This window comes from Hypomesus transpacificus, chromosome 14 (assembly GCF_021917145.1).
Source record: "Hypomesus transpacificus isolate Combined female chromosome 14, fHypTra1, whole genome shotgun sequence".
Taxonomy (NCBI): Eukaryota; Metazoa; Chordata; class Actinopteri; order Osmeriformes; family Osmeridae; genus Hypomesus; species Hypomesus transpacificus.
Window position 1 is genome coordinate 12,174,291 of NC_061073.1, and position 24,811 is coordinate 12,199,101.

At 43.2% G+C, this 24,811-nt stretch overlaps 1 protein-coding gene across 4 annotated transcripts in view; it reads left to right on the plus strand.

The window, feature by feature from the left end:
- Positions 1 to 24,811, plus strand: part of cadps2 (Ca++-dependent secretion activator 2) — a 94,754-nt gene that overhangs the window by 63,943 nt on the left and 6,000 nt on the right. The window contains exons 14-28 of one of the 4 annotated variants that reach the window (XM_047035079.1): positions 2,023 to 2,124; positions 3,059 to 3,122; positions 3,499 to 3,622; positions 3,887 to 3,987; positions 5,151 to 5,159; positions 8,943 to 9,099; positions 12,276 to 12,417; positions 12,782 to 12,901; positions 15,708 to 15,863; positions 16,175 to 16,322; positions 17,579 to 17,593; positions 19,321 to 19,395; positions 19,843 to 19,926; positions 20,077 to 20,109; positions 24,683 to 24,790. In XM_047035079.1, the coding sequence (XP_046891035.1) occupies positions 2,023 to 2,124; positions 3,059 to 3,122; positions 3,499 to 3,622; positions 3,887 to 3,987; positions 5,151 to 5,159; positions 8,943 to 9,099; positions 12,276 to 12,417; positions 12,782 to 12,901; positions 15,708 to 15,863; positions 16,175 to 16,322; positions 17,579 to 17,593; positions 19,321 to 19,395; positions 19,843 to 19,926; positions 20,077 to 20,109; positions 24,683 to 24,790 (1,438 nt within the window). The remainder of the gene's footprint in view (positions 1 to 2,022; positions 2,125 to 3,058; positions 3,123 to 3,498; positions 3,623 to 3,886; positions 3,988 to 5,150; positions 5,160 to 8,942; positions 9,100 to 12,275; positions 12,418 to 12,781; positions 12,902 to 15,707; positions 15,864 to 16,174; positions 16,323 to 17,578; positions 17,594 to 19,320; positions 19,396 to 19,842; positions 19,927 to 20,076; positions 20,110 to 24,682; positions 24,791 to 24,811) is intronic. The other 3 variants (XM_047035080.1, XM_047035081.1, XM_047035082.1) reach the window with 3 other exon arrangements.

A 24,811-nucleotide genomic window follows, 5' to 3' on the forward strand; every position in this document is an offset into this window, starting at 1 on the left:
CCTGTCTGCGTAGGGACAGGTGTTTTTGCTGCTGGAGCGAGGTTAGGGCAGCCTCCAGCTCTACCAGCAGCTACCAGCTGGTTGGAGAGCGACGAGGGACGCATCCATTCCCCCCCCTTTTCCTCCCTATCACCTGTCACTCCCTATCCCGGCCCATCTCTCCGCTGTCCGACGAACACTGGCACAAGATGTGACAGAAACATTTACTTCTCACACCCTGTCACTCCATCCAACTGAATGACCCCCCTCCTCCACCCCTCCTCAACTCTTCCATAAAACGAGAGATGCTACCCATCCCAGCTTCTGTCACATTTCAGTCATCCGTGGGTCTCGTCCCCTTGCTGATAAAGGGACTTGACACACACCCATTGCCCTGCTCCACGTAACTCTCCAGTCTCACCTCCCATGTGAGGCGCTTGTCAAAAGCTGTTTACCCAGAAGAGGTTCTTCATGTATCTAGTCGTGACCTGGAACGTGACCCGTGCATGCGTGGGGTGGGGGGGGGAACTGGAACGTGCAACTACAGTAAACCTGCAGGCCCTTCCGGAGCCAGTTAACCCCTCCAAGCAACTCAATGTATACCCTCCTTCTCACCCCACACACACACTCACACACACAGAGACACACACTCCCGCTTCATTTAGCTGCAGTAATGCTTCTGTCGTGTCGCTACCGACTCCGACGTATTCGCCGAAGCGTGACTGAAAGTCTTATTAGATTAGATAGCAGTGGAAGAAGGGGCCACTGCAGCCGAGCTACCAACCTGTTTGGATTGGACCATATTTACACGTGTTTCCCTCGCCGTTTTTGTCAGTCACTGACCAAGAAGGGTTGCAACCGTCTTCTGACGCATTTCATTCTCAGAAGAATGCAAATGTATGTTTCTTTAGGGTTTTCAAATGTGTTGTGAGAGGACAGATAACCAGTCATTTATGGGGTTATTGTAAACTCGCAGGACAACACTGAGAGATATTCTTATAGCTTCAGCAGGGGCCTTGATCCAGGACATAGCTCGCCCTCCGACACTCAGGTCTTCATCTGGACGTTTGAGGGCTTTGGCAAAAGGGTGGAACAAAATAAGAAATCCACTCCCCTTCTCTTTATCATAACATGAAAGAAGGCTATTCCTCCCCTCACTTGAGTGAGCACCCCCCCGCCCCAACCCTCGCCAGCACTATGCTTTTTGTGTTCCTTTGGAATTAACTGGTGCTTGTCAAAGAAGTGGGGCTGGAGGGAGAAGAGGGATAATGAATTGACAGATTGGAGGAACAACGGGGTTTACAAGTTGTGCTTACAAGTTCTGTTGTAAAGAAAAGGCTGCTTTTCATCACAAAAAAAGGCCCTTTTAGTAACTGGATGAATAGAAGTTGATGGGAAGCCCTGATGTTCAGACACAGTGCACTATAAGATTCTATTGTCACCCAGTTTCTTAAGAATCTTTTTATGGAGTCCTTCACGTCAACTAATTGTTTTGTAGGTGTTCTACATTCATGTTCAGGCTAAAAAATGTTTGGATTTAATTTGGCTGAGATTACTCTTAATAACTTAAATAAATCAGCAAATCGTATTCACAGGTAGTCACGCCAACTCAAGAGAAAGACCTACACTTTACATGCCACAGTCAGGTAAACACTTTGCACCTGAACTGCAAGTTCCCTTATTGCCTCTATTGGTTCTTTTGAAATGAGTAGTCAAATAAGTCATGAGTTTTCCATTCCAATTCCAGGCGGTTCACTCTTTCCAGAGGCATCCCGGTCAAAGACTCTGAGTGAAGGCTTTTATAAGAACAACTCATTAACACAGGCAACCTCCACGCTTACTCCTCCCGGCAAATGCGAGTGCCGTTTTGAGAGCGCTCTCTTTCAGTTGCAAAAAAAAGGGGGGAGAAAACCCGGAGTCAAGGCTATCGGCTATCAAGGCTGTGTAGTGATTTTGTTTTCTCTTTGCCGTTGGCCATTCAAAAGGTGTCTAGAACGAAATGAAAGCTTCGCAACGACTAAACATTTGTGTTTTGTCTCCTAGGCCGGATGGGATGGGCACTGTCACCGAAGAGGAGAAAGAGCAGTTTGACAATATCAGAGACCGACTCCTGAGTCTTTTGGAGAACCAGATCGTTCATTTTAGGTGCCAACTACTTTCTCTTAAAATCACAGTGTGAAATGATGGTGTGAGGGATTTATTTTACGGGTCTGAAATACTTGGTCATTTGCAAAGCCTTATGTAACAAATGTCACCTGAAGTGAAAATTCTGGAATCTGGAGTCTGGAATCAGTTCTGCTTGCATCTGCTAGTTAGCATTCACTAACACTGCCATGTGTGACTACCTTGGGTTGTATTGTCAGGGCCGAAGACCCAGACCTAGACCTTGAATGACGGTTCAGTCAATAGACCTGTGCCATTGAATTTGTTGAGCTGTGGCACTTCAAAGCACTCCATGCCTGTGAAGGGCCCTCCATCTGGGCCCAAGAGTTGATAAGAGTGGGTGGTTGGGAAGGTGGGTGGGGGACTGTTGAAACCAGCAGGAGTCATTAGCAATAGCAACACCCCTCAACACGATGCTAATGGCAGTAAACAATGCCCTAGACAATGTTCAGATTATGCTAATGTACATCAGACAGGGAAAGGGGAGTGCAAAATTTGTTTAGGATTAATAATGACTACCTCAAGTCTGCTTTAGGATGCAGAAGTTATTTATGAAGTCCTGGCGAGGGGGGTTGGGGGGGGGGGGGTGATATGCTCTTTATCTGGTAGTCAAGATCGCTCTATAGCTCAGCTGTCCGCTGGGCTAACACATTAAGTCTTGATAGCTGTGAATGGAGTTATGTCCAATTCGGTTATGGCAGTTACAGTATTTTAGAAAAAGTAATTGGCTTTAATATAGTTGTGACATTACTGTATGTGGTAAGGACCGACAATATGCCAACACATATGATATAATTATTAAGCAAGACTTACTGGCTATAGTATTGTCATTGGTTAGCGTGTATGCATGGATTTCATTCCCTTTCATGGAAATAATTGTTGCCGATGCCTTGTTCGCTTTCTTTTGTGTGTGCAGGTACTGTTTTCCGTTTGGGCGACCAGATGGAGCACTCAAAGCCACACTCTCCCTGCTAGAAAGGGTATGTGTTGTGGGAAAGAGTTCCCTCCCAGCAAGACTCCAACCATTCAGCCTCTGTTAACTGAAGTCTTGTGCACCCCTCCATCTGACATGTGTTGTAAAGTACAGACATGACATTCTGAAAACAGAAAGCAATATTTTAAATATATTTTAATAATGGTTTTCCACGCTGTCAACAGTTGTCTGTTTGAATGTACAGAGTCCTTGTTGGTTTCTTAAAAGATACAGGATATGTGGAAATTGGGAGAAGGACGTTTATTGTTAAAGTATTATAGTTTGTGAATTTGTTGCTTTGGATGGAAGTGTTTTCTAAATAAATCAAATGTAATGAAATAGTACTTTGTCAGGAAATTCACTCATAGTTCAATTCATTACAGGTTTTGATGAAGGATATCACCACACCTGTCCCTCCAGAGGAGATTAAGAAAATGGTTCAGAAATGTCTGGAGAAGGCAGCGCTGATCAACTACTCCCAGCTCACCGAATACGCACAGATTGAGGGTTTGTACAAAAAAGTACAAAATATTATCAACAACACTGTAGAACTGTAGAAGCCTCTGCTGTGTTTTAGTCGTTAACAGGTGTGTTAAAGTGAAATCATTTGGCAGATCACAGCTTTTTTATGTCACATAATTTTTTTATGGTTCCTGGGTGACTGCAGCACTACTATCTGTATAACAGATTTTGGACATTGCTTTGAAATAGCTTCTGCTAAATGCATACATATTTTTTTCTGTGTAACGGTTTCCTCTCGTGATGTCACAGCTGACAATCAGACCACACCACAGAAGAGATTGGAGGACATGATTCGCTTGGGAGAACTGTGTATAGAGGTCCTCCAGCAGAATGATGAGCACCACTCAGAGGTAGTGATCGTCAAATATGACTCTTTAAACTCCATTATGCTGAGATCAAATATTTATACTTGTTTCCAGCGTACAATGTGTGGAACTGAAAATTGGTCAGTGAAATGAAGACTACCTCAAGGCCATCTTTGAGAATTGTGAAGAATTATAATCTGAATTTCTCTTGAAAATGTTTTTTCCCCCCACCCCTGCAAATCACTTGACGCCCCTTCTGAAGACTTGGGCCCCAAGTTGAGAAATAATGTTTTCGTAAAGATTGGAGCTCATTAACCTCTAAATCTGTATAAGCAGTTGCAAAAAGCTCAGACCTCAAGATTGAGAGGATAAAATAATCTGTGCTTTTTAAAACGAAATGTTGTTTAATCTAAAACTACAAATACGACACTTACAGTAGTGATCCGATCAGTTTGAGCATCCAACACTATTGTTTGATGCTATCACAGGTCCTAACTTCAAACGACCGTCTCAAAGCAGGTCATGCAGAGTTCTCTCCTTATCTGTTAACTTATAAAAAGGGGATCCAAAACCAGTGGGATTTCAGTCCTTCAAACATAATCTCACGAGACATTCCAGAAGGTATCGCTTGATCATTTCATTAAGGCTCGTGATCACTTATTGCGACGCTGCCCATTTCTATCTATGTCTCCTGGCAGCTGTGTGCTATAGTTGCTAATAACACGTCAAGTGCCAGGGCTGTCGTAACGTGGTGGTAACTCTGGTGAGCATGGCTGAAAACAACGCCCACAGTCCATACGCTCTCATGCTGAAGTGTAAACTGATCAATCATAGGTGTTGTGATGGCCGCCAATCCCAATTTGAAGTACTTAGGTGGCAGCCTGGCTTCAGACATCTGTTTCTCAGCGACCAGGAGCTTTTTATACCCGGCTATCAAATGTGGCTGTCAAGATGGCAAATGAGATGAGCTCCTACTTTTGTAGATGAAACTTGGCCTTGAGGTGTTCAGTTGAAGGATAGACTTGGTCCCACGCACTGTCAAAAGCAGAGCTTTGACAAATTGCCTTGCGTTTCCTAATTACTGGCCATGTTTCTATTCTGTGCATAAATGTGATTACTCATTTAAAGAATATGTGTTGAAAGATGCTCTTACTTTGCCTTTCCCCCTCTTTCTTTCACTTTCTCTTTTTCTTGCCAAACATGGAAAGGGAAGAGAGGTACGTCTCATGAAAGATTTCTTTTTTTTTATTTCATAACTCAAGCTGTGTGTTTCTCATGCTTTTGTTTCATCAGCTTTTTTAAATGCACTTTGCTGACTTGTTTAAAGCTCTAATTGCGTTATTGTGTTTGCAATCTGTGAGTTGTAGGTTTGTGTTCTGTGTTCTGTGCATTTTGAACATGTTCTTTACTACGTCAATGCAATCTGTGAAGCTAGTGACACATTTCCAGAAATGGACAATAAAGTTGTGTTGTTTCGTAGTGTTGTGACCTCCCTAGCCAGACCACCATATGACAACTGTTAGACTAATCAGTTTAGCTTTGATACAGTATAGTTTGGGCTGTGGGCTCTCTGGCCTGCTGAACAAGACTGAGCCCTGAGATGCTTAACTTAAACGTATTAGTCAGACCCCACTAAAAAGCTCCTACGTCAGAATGACGTATCCCACAATGTTGACCAGAGCACCCACATGTCTGTCTGCAGTCAGTCTACTACAGTCTGTAGGGGATACTCATGTAGACCTACCCTGTATGGCCCATATGTATTAAAGACACGTGGTAGATCAAACTTCTGGGATCAAGTGCAAGACTAAGCTGACAAATCAAGTTGAATGTATTATGAACTCCCAACATATACCACCGAGAGACTCATTCCTCTAGCAATTTTTCTTCTCGGAACATTATCAATAAACTGGCCATGCTCATGCAGGACCACCAATCACCAGGAGAACCAAAACATTAAAAAATAGGTAGAAAGATTTAGGTTTTGTTGTTGTCTCATCTTAAAGGGGTCATTGATTGCAGAACCGAATTTACCTTGTCACAGTTGAATAACGACAGTTCAGTGGGTAAAATGGACAACAGTCACCTCAAAGTTAATTGACACATCTTTGCTATACAAATCTCACAAAAAATTTTTTTGCTGTAAAACGGTAGGTTTTGAAAAAGCCACCAAACTGACGTCAGTTTGGTGGCTCCACCTTTTTTGGCTCTGGTCTGTTCCTTGGCCACGCCCCCAAATTTCCTGCGCGTTGCTCTGTGTACTTCACAGAATTACAAAGAAGAGCATATGGAAAATGGACTATGGTGGTAAATGCAGTGTTCCAGGCTGTGCAGGGAATGCTGACACTTTTCAGAGTTTTCCTAAGGAATCAAACACTCGACGGGCTGTCATGTGTGTCAATGAGAAGATCCCTGTGCAGTTCGACCCTCAATTACACATTTGCTCAAATCATTTCACCGAGGACAGTTAAGAAAACCTGGGACAATGAAAAGCAGGATTTGCTATGAAGCTGTTGCTGAAAGAGGTGTTGTTCCGACCTTATGTTCATCACAACCACAAGCTGTAGTATGATGTTGTCGTTAACAGTTATTAGCAATGCTAACGTATCCTGCCTGTATCTAGCATCGGTAGAATGTGTGATGATTGAGTTAATTGGCAATGGGGCTAACGTTATTTCATGTTCCTGATGGTGTTTCATTCAAATAAACAACCCGTGTTGTCATGTGAATCCACAATTCAAGATGCATGTTTGTCCAGATCTATTTTTTAGCAAGATAGCTAAAGCTAACTGAAGCTGAGTTGAATCACGATAGTTTTTTTGCTAAGCTGTAGTGCTAACGTTACCCACCTAAATCGATCCTGTTTGCTTCGACAACAGAAGTGGAAACAACTAACGTAATAATTTCAAATGTTATCTAGTCAATCTGTTGAAAACAGTGTTGTATAGGCACAATAGATTTATTAGTACGTTTTTATTTCAAGTCTCCATCTTATTGTTTCAGTGCTGTTGGCCGTGTTGCGTCTTTGCTCCGCAGCTTCACTCGTTGTAAACCAACAAATCAGCGCGCAGTTCATCTATATATTCATGAGCATACCATAAAAGGAGAAAACACAGCCTTTTTTCCCGGGACAAATTCACCGGAAGCATTAGCGGGCATAGAACATCACCCGGGCCATTTTCAGCCCAACCAATGTTACATACCCTATTCAGAGACCTTAAGGAACAGTGTGAAATACCCCAAAAAACCCAGTCAATCACCCCTTTAATGGGTTTAATTGGTCATAAACTCGTATGGAGGAGTCCAAACGTAATAAATAACACTCCAGTTAGCAATATTTCTTTTTAATCAATGTAACAACACCTCAAAAAGAAGCACTGCAACCTTCATGTTTTTTGTACAGTGATGCATTGTGCATCATCTGTTGTTACAATGCATTGCCTTGTTCAGTGTAGCAGAAGTAACAAGAGATCAAGGTTAAGTCCAATGTCAATTTTTGTCGTTGCACGAAAACAAGCAAAAGTGGCCGTTCAGCCTTGCCACCGCACAGCCCCTTCTCCTCCTCCATATTGTCCGTTTCCATTTACATGCATTCTGCTTCTCTTTCTCACCGTGTTGCAACTGCTCGTATTTGAGACATTCTTTTGTGAAGTCAATTCCAACAATGTGCGGATGCCTGTCGGTCTGAACCAAGGTATGTGTGTGTGCCTCTGTGCCTTTGTGTGTGAGACAGAGAGATAGAGGTGGGTTGTGAGGCATGTGGTACGGAGGCCCTTTTAATGGTGTTTATGGGAACAGCGTTCTGAAAAGACGTGGTTGAAAAGGCTGATGAGAGAGGCTCTCAAGGACAGACAGAACTGTGGTACATAAATATTACTTTTTAAGTTCTGCTTTACAGCATGAATGCAGTTACTATTTTTTTCTACACACATTTAACTATCACACACAACACACAACTGTAATCTCGGCCGTACTTCATCTATTGGTCATACTCCTTGTTGTCCCTGTTCTTCATGGGGCGTTCACCTTTGAGTCAGAAGATTATGGCACAACAAAGGAAAGGTGAACAAAGTTCTTCGTTAATGGTTCTAGTCCAAACCATCAGCATGTTTTGCAATCAGGAAAACATTCACTGAAAGGGTTTTCATCGAATGTGCTATTTGCCTATTTGCTCATTTTATGAAGTTTGAAATGAAGTCAGTTGATGATACTATATATCAAAGCTGAAACATGACAGAGGCAGAGACGTCCAAACAGTCATACTGTCAGTGTCAAGAAGATATCGAAATTTTCGCAGTAACGATTCATTTACACCTGAAACTACATAGGCGTAAACATAATACACATGGTTTGTATTGGGCAATTGCTTGAACTTCCTTTGAACTTATTAAAATCGAAATGATGGTCTCAGATTAATCTTCATCACACAACAAACTGTAATAGCTTATTATGGCGTTGACAGTTTTGTATAACATCACCTTGGAAACGTAATTGCTAAATAACGTGCATAGTGAATAAGCATACAAATAGGTCTTGGTCGACACATTTGTGAGGTAGCTTTGATGCTCCCCACATCCCCCGCTGTTTGCGTCTTACCCTTTTGTGCTCTCAAGGTCTTCCTTTTTATCTTCGTCATCGCACATTTGGTGTGATGTCTGTTGATTGCTTTTTTTTATTATGGCTTTGACTTAGACAGGCGATGCTCTTTGCCTTTTCACAATCCTCTTCATTCGATCTCACCGCTCTCGCCCTCCTCTCTCAGTCATTTATCACATCCTCCTCCGGCTTTTCGCATGCTGCATTATGTTATGAGATTATGAAAACATGAAATGATGGTTATGGCTAAGATTCTTTTTTTTGTGCGTGTGTGCCTTTTTCTTTTGTGCCATTCATGGCTTATATATTTTTTTTTTTCTTTACTATTTTCTTTCTTTTATACTCCTCATTTTTCCTCTCCTTAATGCCGTTCTTTTTGTAACCTTTTATCAATCTGTTGTCAGGCGTTCTCGTGGTGGCCGGAGATGATGGCGGAACATGCGGAGACCTTCTTGTCCCTCTACACCGTGGACATGGACGGTGCCCTGCAGGTCCAGCCCGTTGACTCATGGGATAGCTTCCCCCTGTTCCAGCTACTTAACAACTTCCTGCGAACCGACCGTAAGTGCTTCAATTCACAATGTTCATCCCAAAGGTTATTCAGTGTTCAGGTACACTACGTGTGCACAGTTTCAGAGGAAGTAAAAATGACGGTAGCACAATAGAGTACACCTGATAGCAGCGATGAAAGCACTTTACTCTGAATTCCTTTCCTAATCCTGGCCATCTACCGAATCAGTGTAACTTCCATGTGTCTTACACGCAATCTATTCTCAGTCCAAGCAAACCTCTAGGCCTGTATATACTGTAGAGCAGAGGGGTCTCCAACCCTGTTCTTGGAGACCTACCTTCCTGTAGGCTTTCCCTCCAACAATAATGTAGCACACCTGATACTAATATTGAGCTGGTTGATCAGGTAGCTCATGTTGAATCAGGCCAAATAAATGTGGTTGGAGCTGATACCAACAGGCAGATAGCTCTCCAGGAACTGTTGGAGACCCTTGCTCTAATCTTACAAGGTTTGGACTCAGTTGGCTACTGCAATACTGAGATTCAGACTTTCTGGAACTAGAGGAAGATGCCACTGAATGGATATAATATGAAACTCAAAATGTTAAAATTGACATTTGATCTATGGTGTCAACAATCATAAAAACATGCTTTCACGCCATGCTTTTCCGGTGTCTTGAATCCGATAAAACTACTACATCATCGCCCCCTAGTCATATGTCTATGTATGGGTCGTCAGCTTCCTCTAAAACTCAGTTAAGGAAAGTAAGTGTGATGTGACCAAACCTTGGTGTTTTACCCAGATCTACCTCCCACTGCCTGCTTTGTTAAATCCCCCATTTGTCCATCCTTGACCCTCCGGTTTGCCCGTCCCTATTTAAAGCACAGGCCACACCACCTCCCAGCCCCAATCTGTCCGCAGAAAAACACCTCTCACATTTCCCAGCGAATGTTCACGCCATTTAGAGCACTAATTAACACCAACGATGTCATAGAAACGAGAGGAGGTTAATGATGGCTCGTTTAGGCGACAGCCACACCTTAACTAACATGTGCCAGGAGAGGGAAGCCAGGGGGCTGGTGACCGCGGCATGTTTACCTGTCAGAGGGACCATTGCAAGGCACCTTCATCCAGCTAACTCGTCCACCTGTCATCATGGCTAATGTGAGAAGCCATCTCATCCAGATGGGAGGACATAAGCATGGTTTAAGATGCCTGTCTCAATGAGTTTTCTCTTATTTTGTTCAAACCGTAATTAATTTCGCACAACCGTCTTTCTTTTTCATTTTTCTTTCTCATTAATTTAATTTTTTACCTAAAATATTGTTTTGAGATGGGAAATGTGAAGTCAGTAAGCCCGCTTACAAAAAAAACAGGAAATGTGGCTATAATCCAGAACTGTAATGACCAAAAGATATTCAGTGTAAACCACAACTGAATATCTTGCTTAATTTAGCATGCAACAGGCTCTAATGGTCACATTTACAACGGTTTGTCTTTTTAAGGGTCATCAAACTAAACTCATTTTTTTTTATCTCTCTACCCTAAATTGTATTTATTCTAACCTCTTAATTGTGGGGCTTTGTCCTCTAACAGCTGTGAGGGGGCTAAATCAGAAGTTTCCACCACATTGTGCAAATGAGTCCTCCATCGCCCCTACAAACAGATCTCAAGACACACAGTCAATAATGTATAATTGTCAAACACAAAAAATATTAAGTGATTATGTGTGTGATTACCATTGGGAAATATATTTTTCTGTACTCAGTGTTTTTTCATAATTATGTAATTATTCCAACTGTCAAATCAGTGTAAGGAGGTGTCAGACACAAATTATCCTTTTTATAAATAGTTCAAATAAGGTCTCTTCTTCTGATAAAAAGACACTTTAGACAAAAAAAAATTATCACTGAAACCCCAATGATGTAATTAAGTTGTACAAAATATTTTCATCATAGTTAAACTTAAATTGATGAGTAACTCATATTATACTCAGGAAACAACACTACTGAAGTAAACACAATTCAAGCATATCAATACAAAATAAAACAAAATTACAAAATATGGTATTGAAGTTTCTGTTTAAATTCTCAATCATTAAGCCTGGATTTCTTTTTTTGTAATGCCATGTTTGTTTTCTAACGTATTTTATTTAAATCACACCAGGTTTTATTAGCCTGGTGTAGTCAGGATTATTTAAATGCTCACTTCAACGCCTGCATACGTTGTGTGAACGGAGTTGGTTTTGAGGGAAGGTCTCTTGAGAGGATGAAAAGGCTAGTGTTAATCATGAAGGAGCGAAGGAGAATTGCAGCTAATGAAGCCCTGAGAGACTCACCAGGGCATTGTCTTTCTTTCTCTTTCTTCTGTCTCCCTCGCTCTCCTACTTCCTCAGTATGTCTACATCACTGCTGTACGGTATCTGCAAATGTCATTCCATCCATCATTTGCCCATCGGGTGTGTGTTTTCTCCCTGTTCTCTCCGCCTCCCTCTCTGTCCTCCGTTCCTAGATGTCTTCAACCAAACTGAAATGCCCTCACATCAGCTTCCTTTTCAGGAATCAATAGGGTCCACACAGACAAGAGAATCACAACGGTAGCTCATTCTCAAAAGAGCCTTTTTTTTTGTCTTCCACACCCCATCTGGTGAATCCCTCTGATGCTCTGATCCCTCCACCTGCTCACCTGTTCAACACGACTCCCTCACACCTGTGGCCGTCCATCCCCCTTTTTTTCCTTCTTTAAACACAGCGGGTTGGGCATCGATCTCATTGATTTGTAGAGTATGAATACGGTACATGCAGTAGGGAAAGCGCATATGTTACTGCTGCGGATGAAAAGTGACTTGGGGAGACACTTGTCATTTTGATGACAGCTTAAGTCTTTTCTGTTCTTGGCAGAAGGTTTGCGGCTAGATAAATGTAACATATGGTATGTGGTGACAATACCTTTGATGCACCTTATCTATCTAGGTTCTGTTTCAGCTAACTAAAGTAGATCGGAAAAACAACTGGAACCAAATATGACAGAGTTTCTCCCGTTTCATAAACATTTAGCAGTTTGTGACGTGTCCTTTTCAATGGTGTATTTCTCTGAGTGCCTTGACACCAACTAAAACGTATACAGTACGACTTACTGAACGACCATGTCGAGGAAGCGTGCAAACCTCAAATGTTTAATCCTTGAACACCAATGTCTTGGTGCCTCCCTCCATCGCTGTCCCTAGCTTACCTGTGCGACGGGGCGTTCCACAAGCACCTGCAGGAACTGTTCACGCCCCTGGTGGTGCGCTACATTGACCTGATGGAGTCCTCCATCGCCCAGTCCATCCACCGAGGCTTTGAGCAGGAAACCTGGCAGTCTGTCAAGTAAGGCTGCCCTCTCTTTTGTCTCTTTCACGCTCTTATTTTTCTTTCTCTTTCTTCTTTCTTTCTCTCTCTTTCTCACTCTTTCTCTCTTTTTTTTTTCTCTCACTTCAAGTGTGAAAACTAAAGACTGACATTGTATGATTGTTTGAAAAAATACCAACATCATGACCAGTCGTGGATATGCATAGTCTCTGGTATGCATACTGGAGGTTCTGTCGAGTAGATGCATTTAATTATTGTTCACTTTCACTGAAAGTCATGAAATGTGACAAATCCAAAAGTGAGAATAGGACAACGGAATCGTTTTTCTCACCCCCCCCCCCCCCAACACATGGACATTTTGGTCTAAACTTCTCCCTGACAGGACGATTACCAACAACCTACCAAGCGTGCCTCTGCCCAAAGTCCCCAACCTTCCCCTCAACCTGCCGCCAATGCCCAGCTTCTCTGCGCCAGCCTGGATGGGTCCGCTGTGCGACAGCACGTGTGTATGGGTGGGCGCACGCTCGGGGTCTGACTGTGGCATGAAACGTCTCGTAGTTGTTGTGTGTGTGTGTGGTGTTTGCATGTGTGGTTCCTCCTCGCCTAACGCTGCCAGTGTGGCACACACTGCTCTGTACGGAGAGTTTTAGGTATTAGGGGTGCAAAGACCTTAGACCGCTGACTAGTTTCTATTCAATGTCCCTCAAGCACAATATCATTTCAAGGAAGCGTTGAGGTTTTTCCTGAAGTGGATCTCAAACGTCAAATTTGGTTTCCTGCCACTGTCGTCTAAATGGTCACTCTGTCCTTCAGAGTTTCCAGATCATTGTGTGAAATCATTATCACATTATATTAGTATTTTACATGTACAAAATACATGTATCGATGTATACATGTCTAGTCACTGTGAATGCTTTCAACCATTTTTTGAACATTTTAAGTTTTCAAAACCTGTCCTGTAAAAAGATTCTTCTTTTTCTTTGATATCTCCTCAGTTAGACTGCTCAGGGAAGACAGACATGGATGTATAGGTGTGTGTGTGTTGGAGAAGTGAGGGCAGGCTTTTAATACGTGCTTGTGGTCATGTTTTAACTGTACATTTCTCCTACTGCTTCCTGTTCGTGACTGTTTGTCTTAAGCAGGAGCTACATGCTGGTAACAACATCCACTTGCATGGATAGCTAAGTCACATGCTTTTACTTAACATGCTATGCTATGTGTTTTCACACCTGACAGCTCCTGAATCAAAGCCAATTTAGGAAAGATCCTGGCTGTACGATGCACAGACAATGCACCTAAGTTGTTTCAGAGCCAAGTGTGGTTTATTGGACTTTAAATAAGCAACATGACAAATTACAGTTTGCTTTACCAGCTTTTTGTGCTACAGTTAAGCATGTGAGGTCTGTGTGTTGTTTACTTGGCATGGTTGTGAATGTTGTAATCAAACTGTGGAGTATCTTTTGTTGTATAATCTGCACATCAATATACATTTATCAAGTTATAGAGATGCTACACACAATATGAGATACATTCCAGTTATACCACGTGATAGATTGAATGCATGACATGTTTAATTTATTTATCTATTGATGAGATTGGATTTAGAACTAAATATTAGAATTGTACAGTATCTTTCTTTATTTGATTTCAGCTTGCAAGGAATTAATTTACCCAATTTTTTGTGAGTAGGCAAAAGTGTTTTACTATTGCTTGTAAACAGACTCAGTAGTGTTTTTGTCTTTATTAATCTACTGAAGTTGCTTTCAACAATCAGTTACTCTCTTCAACTCAAACAAATTGAGCAACACGTTCACCCGCCTGCTAACATAACAATTGGTTGTCAAGTCAAGTTCCTTTATTTTTGTTTGTAGATATGTGTTGTCAAGATGTAAATGTTGATCGAGAACTAAACCGTCACACGATCGTTGCACATTTTGAAAGCACAACCAATTTATTAGTCATCCCCCAACTAATACTTTTGGGAAATAGGACTTGAAAATGTCACCATGTGTGCCTCTGAGGTGAGGTCACGGGCGAAACTGTAGCAGTCGTGGAGACCGTTCTCAGGGGCATGTTGGGAAGGGGTGGCAAGGGGGAGAGAGGGGGGCGTTGGTGTGGGTGGCTGATTCTGTTCTGAGAAAGCCTCTCACCGCTCCACACCCACACCCCTCCCCTCCTTCCCCCCTCCCTTAGGATGCATATTCCTTAGGTTGTCTCGCTCGCTCACTTGCTTGTGAAGAAAAAAAGAGAAAGAAATTGGCACATTGTTAACGAGCACAGACGGGCGTGTGGGATCGTCCCATTCCCCCGGGGGAGGCAGGCTCATAGAGGAGCGCTCCTAATTAGACATGAGGGGGAGGGGGGGAGGGAGGTGGGGGGAGAGGAGGGGGGTTCTCTGCCAGGCGCTTAATTGCACCACAGACTCTGCCCAAATGATTTACTCACGTGCTCCACTTGTGAAGGTAACAGTCTTTTAAAGGCGAAGTGAGGGAGCGAGTGTGCTTTTTTTACCTCCACCTCCCACCTCCTCTCTTCTCACTCTGGTTGCTGTACACTTGATGCTAGTGATAGCGCTGGTTGCCATGTGTTGCTATGTAACCTGGGTGAGACGTCGGGGAGACGGCGACCATGAAGTTCCATCTGTCTGGACTGGATGCTCTGAGTCTGCTGCGACTGCTGGGAAAGGAACTGGACTGTATTCTCTCTGCCCAGACTGATGGGGTGTACTGTCTGGAACTGTAGAACGTGACACTGTCTGGCACTGAGCAGTGTGTCGCTGCAGCTGTCCCGCTCATGTCTCGGTAATGCCACACTGAGACCCCACTATACCACAAGTGTTACGGGTTCGCTTTACATCCGTGTAAAGTGTGCAACATCAGTCTATTTCAGGAAGCTGTGAATTAGTTTGAGCAGAGGAAAGTGTGTGTGTGTGTGTGTGTGTGGGGGGGGGGGGGGGTAGATGAAGAACCTCAATATCAGAAGCGGTATACTGTACACGGGGTGACCATGACAGACGTCAAGAAAAACAATAAGAAATGCCATTCTGAAGAACCCTAGTGATGCATGTCCACAGTGTGCTCAATCCTTTTAATTGAATGCCACACTAGATGTTGGTGTCAGAAAAAATGAAAGCCATGCATCCGAGACATGAACGTGTTTGGCTCAGTATCTGATCAAAGATATTCCTGTTTTCTTCAAATAAAATGAATTGCCTTTTTTATTTTCTCTCTCAGCATATCCTCACAAAAACGCATGACGTGGACATTCACCTGTGTGCTTTTACTCATGGAGTGTTTTCACCTCTTTAGCAATGGCTCGGCCACTTCAGAAGACTTGTTCTGGAAGCTGGACGCCCTTCAGATGTTTGTCGTGGACCTGCACTGGCCCGAGCTCGAGTTTGCCAAACACCTGGAGCAGAGACTGAAGCTCATGGCCAGCGACATGATGGAGGCATGCGTCAAAAGGTGAGTAAGATCGCGACCCAGGGTGCATGTTGCTTCACTCCAGGGCTCTCCACTCAACAGGCTTTGAACCTTGTGTGAGGGTGTTCTTTTTTCGCTACACCTTTGTTTCTAGATTTTCTGACGACTGCGTGTCTTTACACACCACTCCATTAAAGATGGAGTTGTTTGCTGCTCGTCTTTAGAGCGCACTCTTGACCTTGCGTAGGTTTTTGTTGTTTGATGTGTGAGCTGCAGTCTGGAGCGGCTCATAGCAAGTGACATGAAGGTCAAAAATGTGAATGTTGCTTATTTTATTTTTGTATTATCCTTAGAACAAAAGCTGCTTTTGACTCCAGGATGCAGAAGGCCAGTAAATCAACTGACTTCCGGGTCTCCCTCTCTGTGTGCACCATGTTCAATGTGCTCATGGACGCCAAGAAGCAGTGCTCTAAGCTCTGTGTGCTGGACTCAAGTCAAGAGGTAGGACCCGTGGTCAACCACCTCTTCATGTTGTGTGAAGAGAACTCAAAATTTGGGAGATGTTTTGGGGAAATCAAGTCAGTCACCTCAGTGTTAAAAACTCAGTCACTTTTCATCAAACCCAAACAATTGTTTTCCTCAGTAAATGTCGGAATGTCTGGACTGCTGGCAACAAAACATTGTCTCTTCTCCATGCCGTTCTCCTTTATACAAATTATATTTCTATTCTATTTTAAATGCAATTTACCACTTATTGTGCCACAAGCTACCTTACAATCTAAATGAGTTGTTCCATATCTCTCATAAACAAACAGTATTGGTGGAAAAGGAGGCTGCAGTGGCCTGCATGAATAGACGGCCGTGGAATGCCTTTCTCCAGTGTGCCAAAAGCAAGCCCTTCACCACCCAACATCTATTTATACAGAATGTCATACAGAGTGCTAAGCTCACTGTCTTCTTGACCTTCAGCTCAACTCTCCATCCGTCTCCAAGGAGCGGTGACTCATAATTTCACACAAGGAACACACACACAGACCACACACACACATAGTACATGCATAGTCATACAGTCACATACACCCACACATACCTAAATAAATGCTAACATACTTAAACACATGCTGGACATAAACTTTAGGGAGGGGCCCCATCATGTATCATTGTTTCTTGTGACTGGGTTTCACCTCTTCTAAATATTCTTGCTTGAATGCAATATCGTCATCCAACAGATTATGTATTTTAAATCATATTTGAATATAAACACTGATGATAACATTATAAATTATACTCCTTAGCAAATCAACAATAACAAATAAGATATTCTAGTAAGTCTACAAATTTGCAGAAAGAAAGAAAGAAAGAAAATAATGTATCTAAATTGCCACATTGCCATTAATGAGGTCACATTAAGCATGAACATTTTGTCGTTTTTCTTGTATATATTTATTTTAAGCTTATGGAAAACAATGATCATGCTACATTTTTCCCACTTGCAAGATTTTGATTCATTGCAAGTTGAAATCACATCCCCATTTTCCAGTGCATGAGAAATGTTAAGGAATGGTCTACACAGTGTGCATCTTGTGTCAAATAGGTTGAAGTGCTGAGATAAATCTGTAAGTGATGTTGCACATGTTTCAAACGTACCCTTATTGCATGAATGCAATTAAATGTAAGATGTTGATTTTGCCTGTTTTTTTTCACCTAATTCTTTTTGCCTCATTTCCATGTTTACTCCTTCATTGTTTGAATCCAAGAGTGATAAACAATGGGTAAGTGCCTCTATTTCCTCCTCTCCCACAACATTTGTATATCCTTGCTCTTTTATTCATAATGATGTGTTTGTCTTTGCCTGCTAGCACGTTATTATCAAAATTATATACGTTTACAAAGTCAATTATTTTAAATATGAGAAAAGTATTATATATAGTTTACCCTCATTTATAAATCACCAGCTTTCTAACCTTGAAAGTGATATTGTAATGGTTTCACCGAGAAATGTAATTCCCACCTTGAATCTTCTCTATATTAATAGTAAATTAAAATGAAAAAAAAAATGATTATCTGAGACAAAATCAACATATTATATTCACAACTTTTTGGACAACCCCATTCTCACACACTATAGAATGGATGGATGAACTATCTGAGATTCCTTCTGGTTCTGGTTTGGTTCAGTCCTGGGGGTTCAGAAGCTATAGCAATGAGACGTAGGGAGTCGTTCAGTCGTGGCCTGTTCAGTGATTTAGCGGTTAGATTTGCCCTCGAGTCTTCTATGTGTATGCTAATGAAATTCTAAGATAAGTTTTTTAAATGGTAGTTTGTTGTTTTTTGATGTCATCAGTGGCAGTATAAAAGCTGGGGGGAGTGAGGGTGTGGGTTGAATTTCACAACATGAGTGAGGGCCTTTGGCTGGGTGGTGTGTGGGGGGGGGGGGGGGGTACTAAAGTGGATTTTAATGGCTACCAACCAAATGAATATTTTTTAAGAGATGAATTGTTCTTTTGAGTTTTGGCAAAGACCACATAATTTAATCTCCTGTAGGTGTGGATGAAACTTCTCAATTTTTCCTCTTTCCAAAAAAAACTGCAAAAGGTCATTTTAATTGAAGTAAAAAAAGAAAAAAAAGCCCTTAAGATTTAGTTTAAAATTTCAGTTAGTGGAACTGCCATTTTTGCGGAACAGGAGAGAGAGGAAGGAGAAAAAAAAATAGGACTGGCAACGGTGACCTCCCTAGACCCTTAATTTGTCACCGATCTGCAGGCTTTGTTGATTGAAATTTTTAATTTGGCTGTTCTTTAGACACGTCGTGAAAGGGCATTGTCACCCAGAGATGAACTCCCCTGCTGCTGTGCAAGCGTTAAAGACTGCCTTTCAGCACAGCGAATAGAAGCTCCCTCTACCTCTTCCACACTCACTCAGTCTCTCCCTCTCTCTCTCACTCACACTCTCTCTATCTCTCCTTTCATACACCTCTCTCCTTTTCGCCTGTGCTGTGTTTTTTCAAGGAAAAAAGTGCCATGAATATTAGGGGTGAGACATGAAATGGCGGATTAATTGAATCTAGTGTGAGCCTTTGGTGCTCGCAGCTGGGCCGGTGCTTTGCAGAAAGCACAAGGCTGCTCTGATTGTGGGCAAGCACAAAAAGTATCCTTCAAATTCCATCGCCGTCCGACGCAATCGGGAATGCAATTCAGCCACATAATGGACCTATTAGCTGCTTAACTCAGCCTTACATGGGAAGATTTTTTTTAAATCTCCTAAGCGTTTTTGGAAGGGGAGGATAACTCCATTGAGAGTTTGTCTGTGTGTGTTGGGAAGGGTTATTGTCGGGGGGGGGGGGCTTAATGTTCAGACTGGGTGTGTAGATTTGGCCTTGCCTTGGCCTCAAAGAGGAGTGTGTGTGTGAGTGTAATTCATGTTACAGTGAACTCCCTTTCCCCCCTCTTCCCGTAAGTTTCTAAAATGCTTGTCCTCTTCTCCTCATCCCCGTCCTCAGCAACAGTACCACTCCAAAGTAGATGTTCTGATCGATGATGCTTTTAAAGAAATGATTTCCTCTCTCGTATCAAAGGTGAGTCGTACTCAATCTAGTCAAGGCCAGTGAAACATTCAGGTGGAATGTTTCTCACAGGGGCACCTCGAACAGCAAACTGAGATGCCAATTTAGCTGTGTTTCTCTGTTTGTGTGGTTGTTGTTTTATTAGATTTTTATTGTTAGATTGCAACGTTGCTATCATAAAATATTATTTATTTCTGATCGACGAGCCTTCCCAGTCACACCTGTCTTTATTTATTTATTTGTTTATTTTTAGGTTTGCTTTTGCTTTGATGCAGCAAGCATTGGAGCACACAGACAATGGCCCTTTTGAATGTTTTTTGATTGAAACAATAAAATAAAATACTAATATAGAACATGACCAAAACATTGAAAAGGGCTACACAAAGGCTCTCAGACATGAAGCCCATCCTCTTTTACAAATGGAATACTAACTATTCTGACTTTCTGTTCCTTTGGCAGTTTGCCGCGGTTTTGGATGGCGTTCTCGCCAAGCTCTCGAGATACGACGAAGGAACATTCTTTTCTTCAATCCTCTCTTTCACGGTAAGTAGCCTTGTTTTTTTGTTGCTGACAGGAGAAGGCTGAGACAGTCCATTCACAGATGATAAAAGCAATGTGGCATTTTGTTGAAACCAGATCTGCATAGTTGAACTGTTGCTTGCTTCTTCTGTTTTTTTTTCCCCGCACTCGAAGGTGAAAGCGGCTGCCAAATATGTGGATGTCCCTGTGAGTATGAGTGCGTTTTTCCACTTCTGAAAGAAGCATACATATAAAAATACAAATAAATCCTGAGCTTGTTTATATTCAAGTAACCTATTCATTTGCCGTAGAGTTGCTGTCAATCTAGGTCGCTGTTGTCTGGCTCGTTATCGGATGTCAATGTTAAATGTGGGTGAAAGATTGAAGAAATATCCCATTTGGATACAAAGCTACCCCGGTATCAAGTGCAGTGTGTCAAGAACGCAGAGGCCAATTACTTGAACTTGTTTTCAGATTCACAGAGGTGTGGGTAGGCAGTAGGCTGCCGTTCATCAGCTCACAGAGAGCCTAATGAGAGAAATGCACATGACAGTGGCCAGAGACTCTACTTTGACTATTAAAAAAAATCATGAAATCACCGGAAAGAAACACAGTTAATTGCTCAAGATGATCGGCAACATAGTGCTTTTCCATCTCAGTATATAGACCTTATGTAGGTAGTGTTCAGACTCTCTGGCATGACTGAAGTAGTCGTGTATTGATGAGGAGGAGGATCAGAAGCCCAGGGTAACAATCACATACAAGCACCTTTTTTTATCCTTCTGCCTACTGGCCCCAACCTAGGCATGGAGGCCAGATATTGAAATGGCCGGGATTACTTGTTACTTAAGGGAATGGGATAGGTACTTCATTTTAAGATAAGAGTGTTGGACATAGCAGCTACACCCTGAAACCACCCAACCCCTCACACCTCAAACCTTGTTTGTCCTCGTCTCACCTTCCCATCCTTCCAGTCTCTCATTCACCAGACGCTGGCCTGAATATCAGAGTACTGCTCCTCCACCCCTCCCCCAGCCACCTACTCCTCCACCCCCCCCCCCCCCCCCCCTTTCCCGCCCTCCCCTCTTCTTCACCTGAAATTATAATGTAACCTCCACCTTGTGCTTTTGTGCGACGGGAACCGAAATCTTCTAAGCCCCTCTTACAGGTGGGATAAAGACGTGGGGGGAGTGAGCTGGTCTGTGTAGCTGTGGCCTTTAGCAGGAAGCTCTTCAAAGACCTTGTCACGAAAGTTGAGGATCTCTCCCTCCCTTCTTTGTGAGGGCTGCCGTTCAAGAGCCTGGGTGTTGGCAGGGTGCCCCTATGGTTCTCACACACTCGAAGCAACACGACACACACACACATCCCAGACACACACACACACGTGCTAGAAACACGCACACAGAAACCAGAAACACACACACCAGACAAATACACACACGCGCCAGGATCAGACACACTAGAAACATACTCACACAGATCAGAAAGACACCTCTCATAGCACACACACATTCACACGCCCGAGACACACACAGCCAGACATATGCACACTAACTGAGACGGACTGGCAGACTGACTAAAAAAGACTGGAGGCATAGCAGAGTCACGTATGCCTACTGTGAATATCCACGCACAAAAACATGTACAACCTGTACACGTGAACATGTGTATACTGTAAACAATTTACACACGCAGTGTAGAGGAAAAGTGTGCTAGATGCACCAACAACACACATGCACGCGCGCACACACACACACACCTACCAAACTGCACCTGGGGGAAACGGATCCGGGGCAGGAAATGAGGGCCAGCACTGCTGTGTAATTATCAAGCATTTGTCCCTTGGTTTTCCTTTTTCGAGCTTCCCCTCCTCCCAGCACTTATCCCCTTCAGGTTAAGCAGTCATTAACACTGGGCATCCCCCCCTACTGTACGCCTCGCATTCAGCCAGCACCTTGGCCCTCGCCCTCTTAGGTCTCTTCCCACACCCTGTGTCTGTGCCGTGCCCCTACACTCCCACTTGTAAACACAGTTGTAATCTGTCACGCTCACGGCGCTGTTTGCTGTGGACAGACGGTCCGACGTTAGCCCACACAGGGTTCGGGGGGAGGGGGGTCGGGAAATGTAATGGGAGGGAAATTAATCATTTCAACCGTTTGAAAAGAAAGGAGCGTGACTAGACCGTTTACCGTGCGAAGTAGCAATCTGGCACGCTGCGCCGGAGCCCTGCCCACGACGACCATCCCAAGTATGTCGCTGCGCTTGTCTGTCACGCTGCCTTTGTCACCTTGTCCCTGGAGGAGGAGGAGGAGGAGGGTGGTAACAAGGGAGGGATGAGGGAGGAGGTAGAGAGAGAGGTGAGTGAAAGCCCTGTGTCCCGGGGTAAAGGGAGGAATGGACGCCTTGGGACACAATGGGGAGAGTGATATCCCGACATTCACTCACTGTCACGCTCACACACACACACACAGAGCCCCTTTCCCGTCAGATCCACAACTGCCACTCAGCACTGACGCAGGAAGTGTTAGATTTCCCGTCGGCTTCCATTGGAATGGGCCATCCTGACAGTGCTGTCAATGATCAGACCCTATCCCTTCTGACACCACATCTTAACCTCCTTAACCCCCCACGTCACGACTACCTCCTCAGATACAAGCACACATCTACACTAGGCCCCGTACGGACCCATACACTTATATGTACAACCTACACCTAACTCTCCCAAGATACAAACACGCATACAACATTCCCCCCACCACCACCACCACCAGTTTCAACTTGGATTGTGTAGAAAACCATATGCTCTACAAAATGTATTGTAGATCCAGATACAATTCCATTTGCTTTGATTGCAACCTTATTCACTTATTTGAATCTAAACTTGATCTAAAGTCACTGAAGTTAAATTTGAACTTAATTTTTCACACCTTATCAGAAGGGAATCAGAGTGTGCACAGAAATTGCATTGAGATGGGGTTGTGTTTACGCTTCTGTTGAAGTGTAAATACCACCACTATTTATCTGGGACTAAGATATTTATTTTTTTATTATATAAAGCTTTATATGGACTTTTAAGATGTCAGCTATGCTAATAGCTGTTAACTAAATTTAGCATACAAATATGATCAGTACATTACTGAGGTCATTCTTAAGAACAGTACTTAATCAAAAAACGGTTTCCCTTTCATTTCCATTCATTCAGAATGAAATTAAAGAATTCCTTGATTTAAGCAAATGACTTCAACTTTTCAACCTTATTGTTGAAATCTTTGTGTATTTGCAGTTAATCTTGACAATGTAAAAAAATAAAAAAAAGTCCCTTCAAGGTCAACCGTCTTACCTTCACCAAAGTTTCCAGTTGGTAAAATGCAACCGAGCAAGAGATGCATCATTTCTAATTAAGCATGCATCCTTCAAGTGAATTTTCGACCTTTTGACAGACATTGTCCTGTACACACATAGAAGCTGTTAGATTAAGATGCCTCTCACCTCCCTTCTTGATCCCCGGTTCACCTCCCTCACCTACCCCCCAGGACCCAGTCACCCTCCCCACACCTGAGGCAGCTTCACAACGGCACCAACCAGGAAGAAGGAGCGACATGTTTACATGCTCTCACCTGACCATGACCACACCAGGCCCATCAGCCCGGTGGAAGGGGGGGGGGGGGGGTCTGTGGGGGAGGTGGGGTCTGTGGGGGAGGTGGGGTCTGTGGGGGAGGTCAGCTTCCCACCTGCCGCTTGTGGTTGTCACACTGACAATTTAGCAATCGCAGTCATCTCCACCGTGCCTGGATAAACAGGGCTGAGGGTCCCTCGGCACAGGTTCCCCCCCCCCCCCCCCATCCACGCGTGCGTCTCTCCTCCACAGGGAATGTGTGTGGTGGGCTCCGCAGCGCTGTACCGACAACAAGCCCCGGAGGCGATCTGGGCCACAGAGACGCGGGTGTGAAAGATGTCAAAGCAATTACAATAAGCATTACAGTAGTAATCTCCTCCTAACATGGGGGGGTGTGAATGGGAGAGGAGCTAACCCTCTTCTCTGCCCCTGGCCTCTTTCCCCCCCAGAAAAGTGATTGCTTTGACATGCTCTAAACGTTCTGCTGGTAGCAGCTCTATAGCTTGTTATTCCGATGGGGAGAAAAAGGGACAAGATTTATTTTCCTTTTTTTTCTGTTACTAGCTGAAGATTCAAGAGAATGAGCTTGTTAGCATACTGGCTTTGGAATCTGCTGTTTGAATGGACCTCTTATTCAAGTACCTTTGAATTCCTTGGAGCCTGGTGTTTTGAATAGATGGTAGGAGTTGACGGTTTGAATTAGGAGAACCAAAGGAACAGTATAGATTAGTGGCCTTGCACTCGGACAAGAAATAGTCCTTATCCAGACTGCCATTTCACTGGCACTGACTTTGTATACGTTACACAGATGCCTAATCTAAGGCCAGTTTACTACATGAATGTTACACAACGTTTTAAATACATGATTCTGATTGGTTAGTTACGAAATGTCTACGGTCTGTTTTATCTGAATAGCATATCGCTGCTATGAATGATATACTTTAATAATAGCTGTTGCTATGGACGCAGTTCTGTATCTAATGGACAATTATTTTGGCGGAAGCAAACAATATTTTGTATCAAATTATTGTTTTTGTTTTTTTTGTAGCCATGTACCAAGCAGGATTATGCAAAACAAGCCTATCATTATTGTTGCATCTAATCTGAGACAGATTACAGAGTTGTCCTTCAGCATCTCAATGTTCTTCCATCCTGCCCCTGCAGAAGCCAGGGATGGACCTGGCCGATACCTACATCACCTTCGTGCGTCAGAACCAGGACATCCTTCGAGACCGTGTCAACGAGGAGATGTACACAGAGAAAGTGTTTGACGTGAGTTCCCTTTGACCCCCA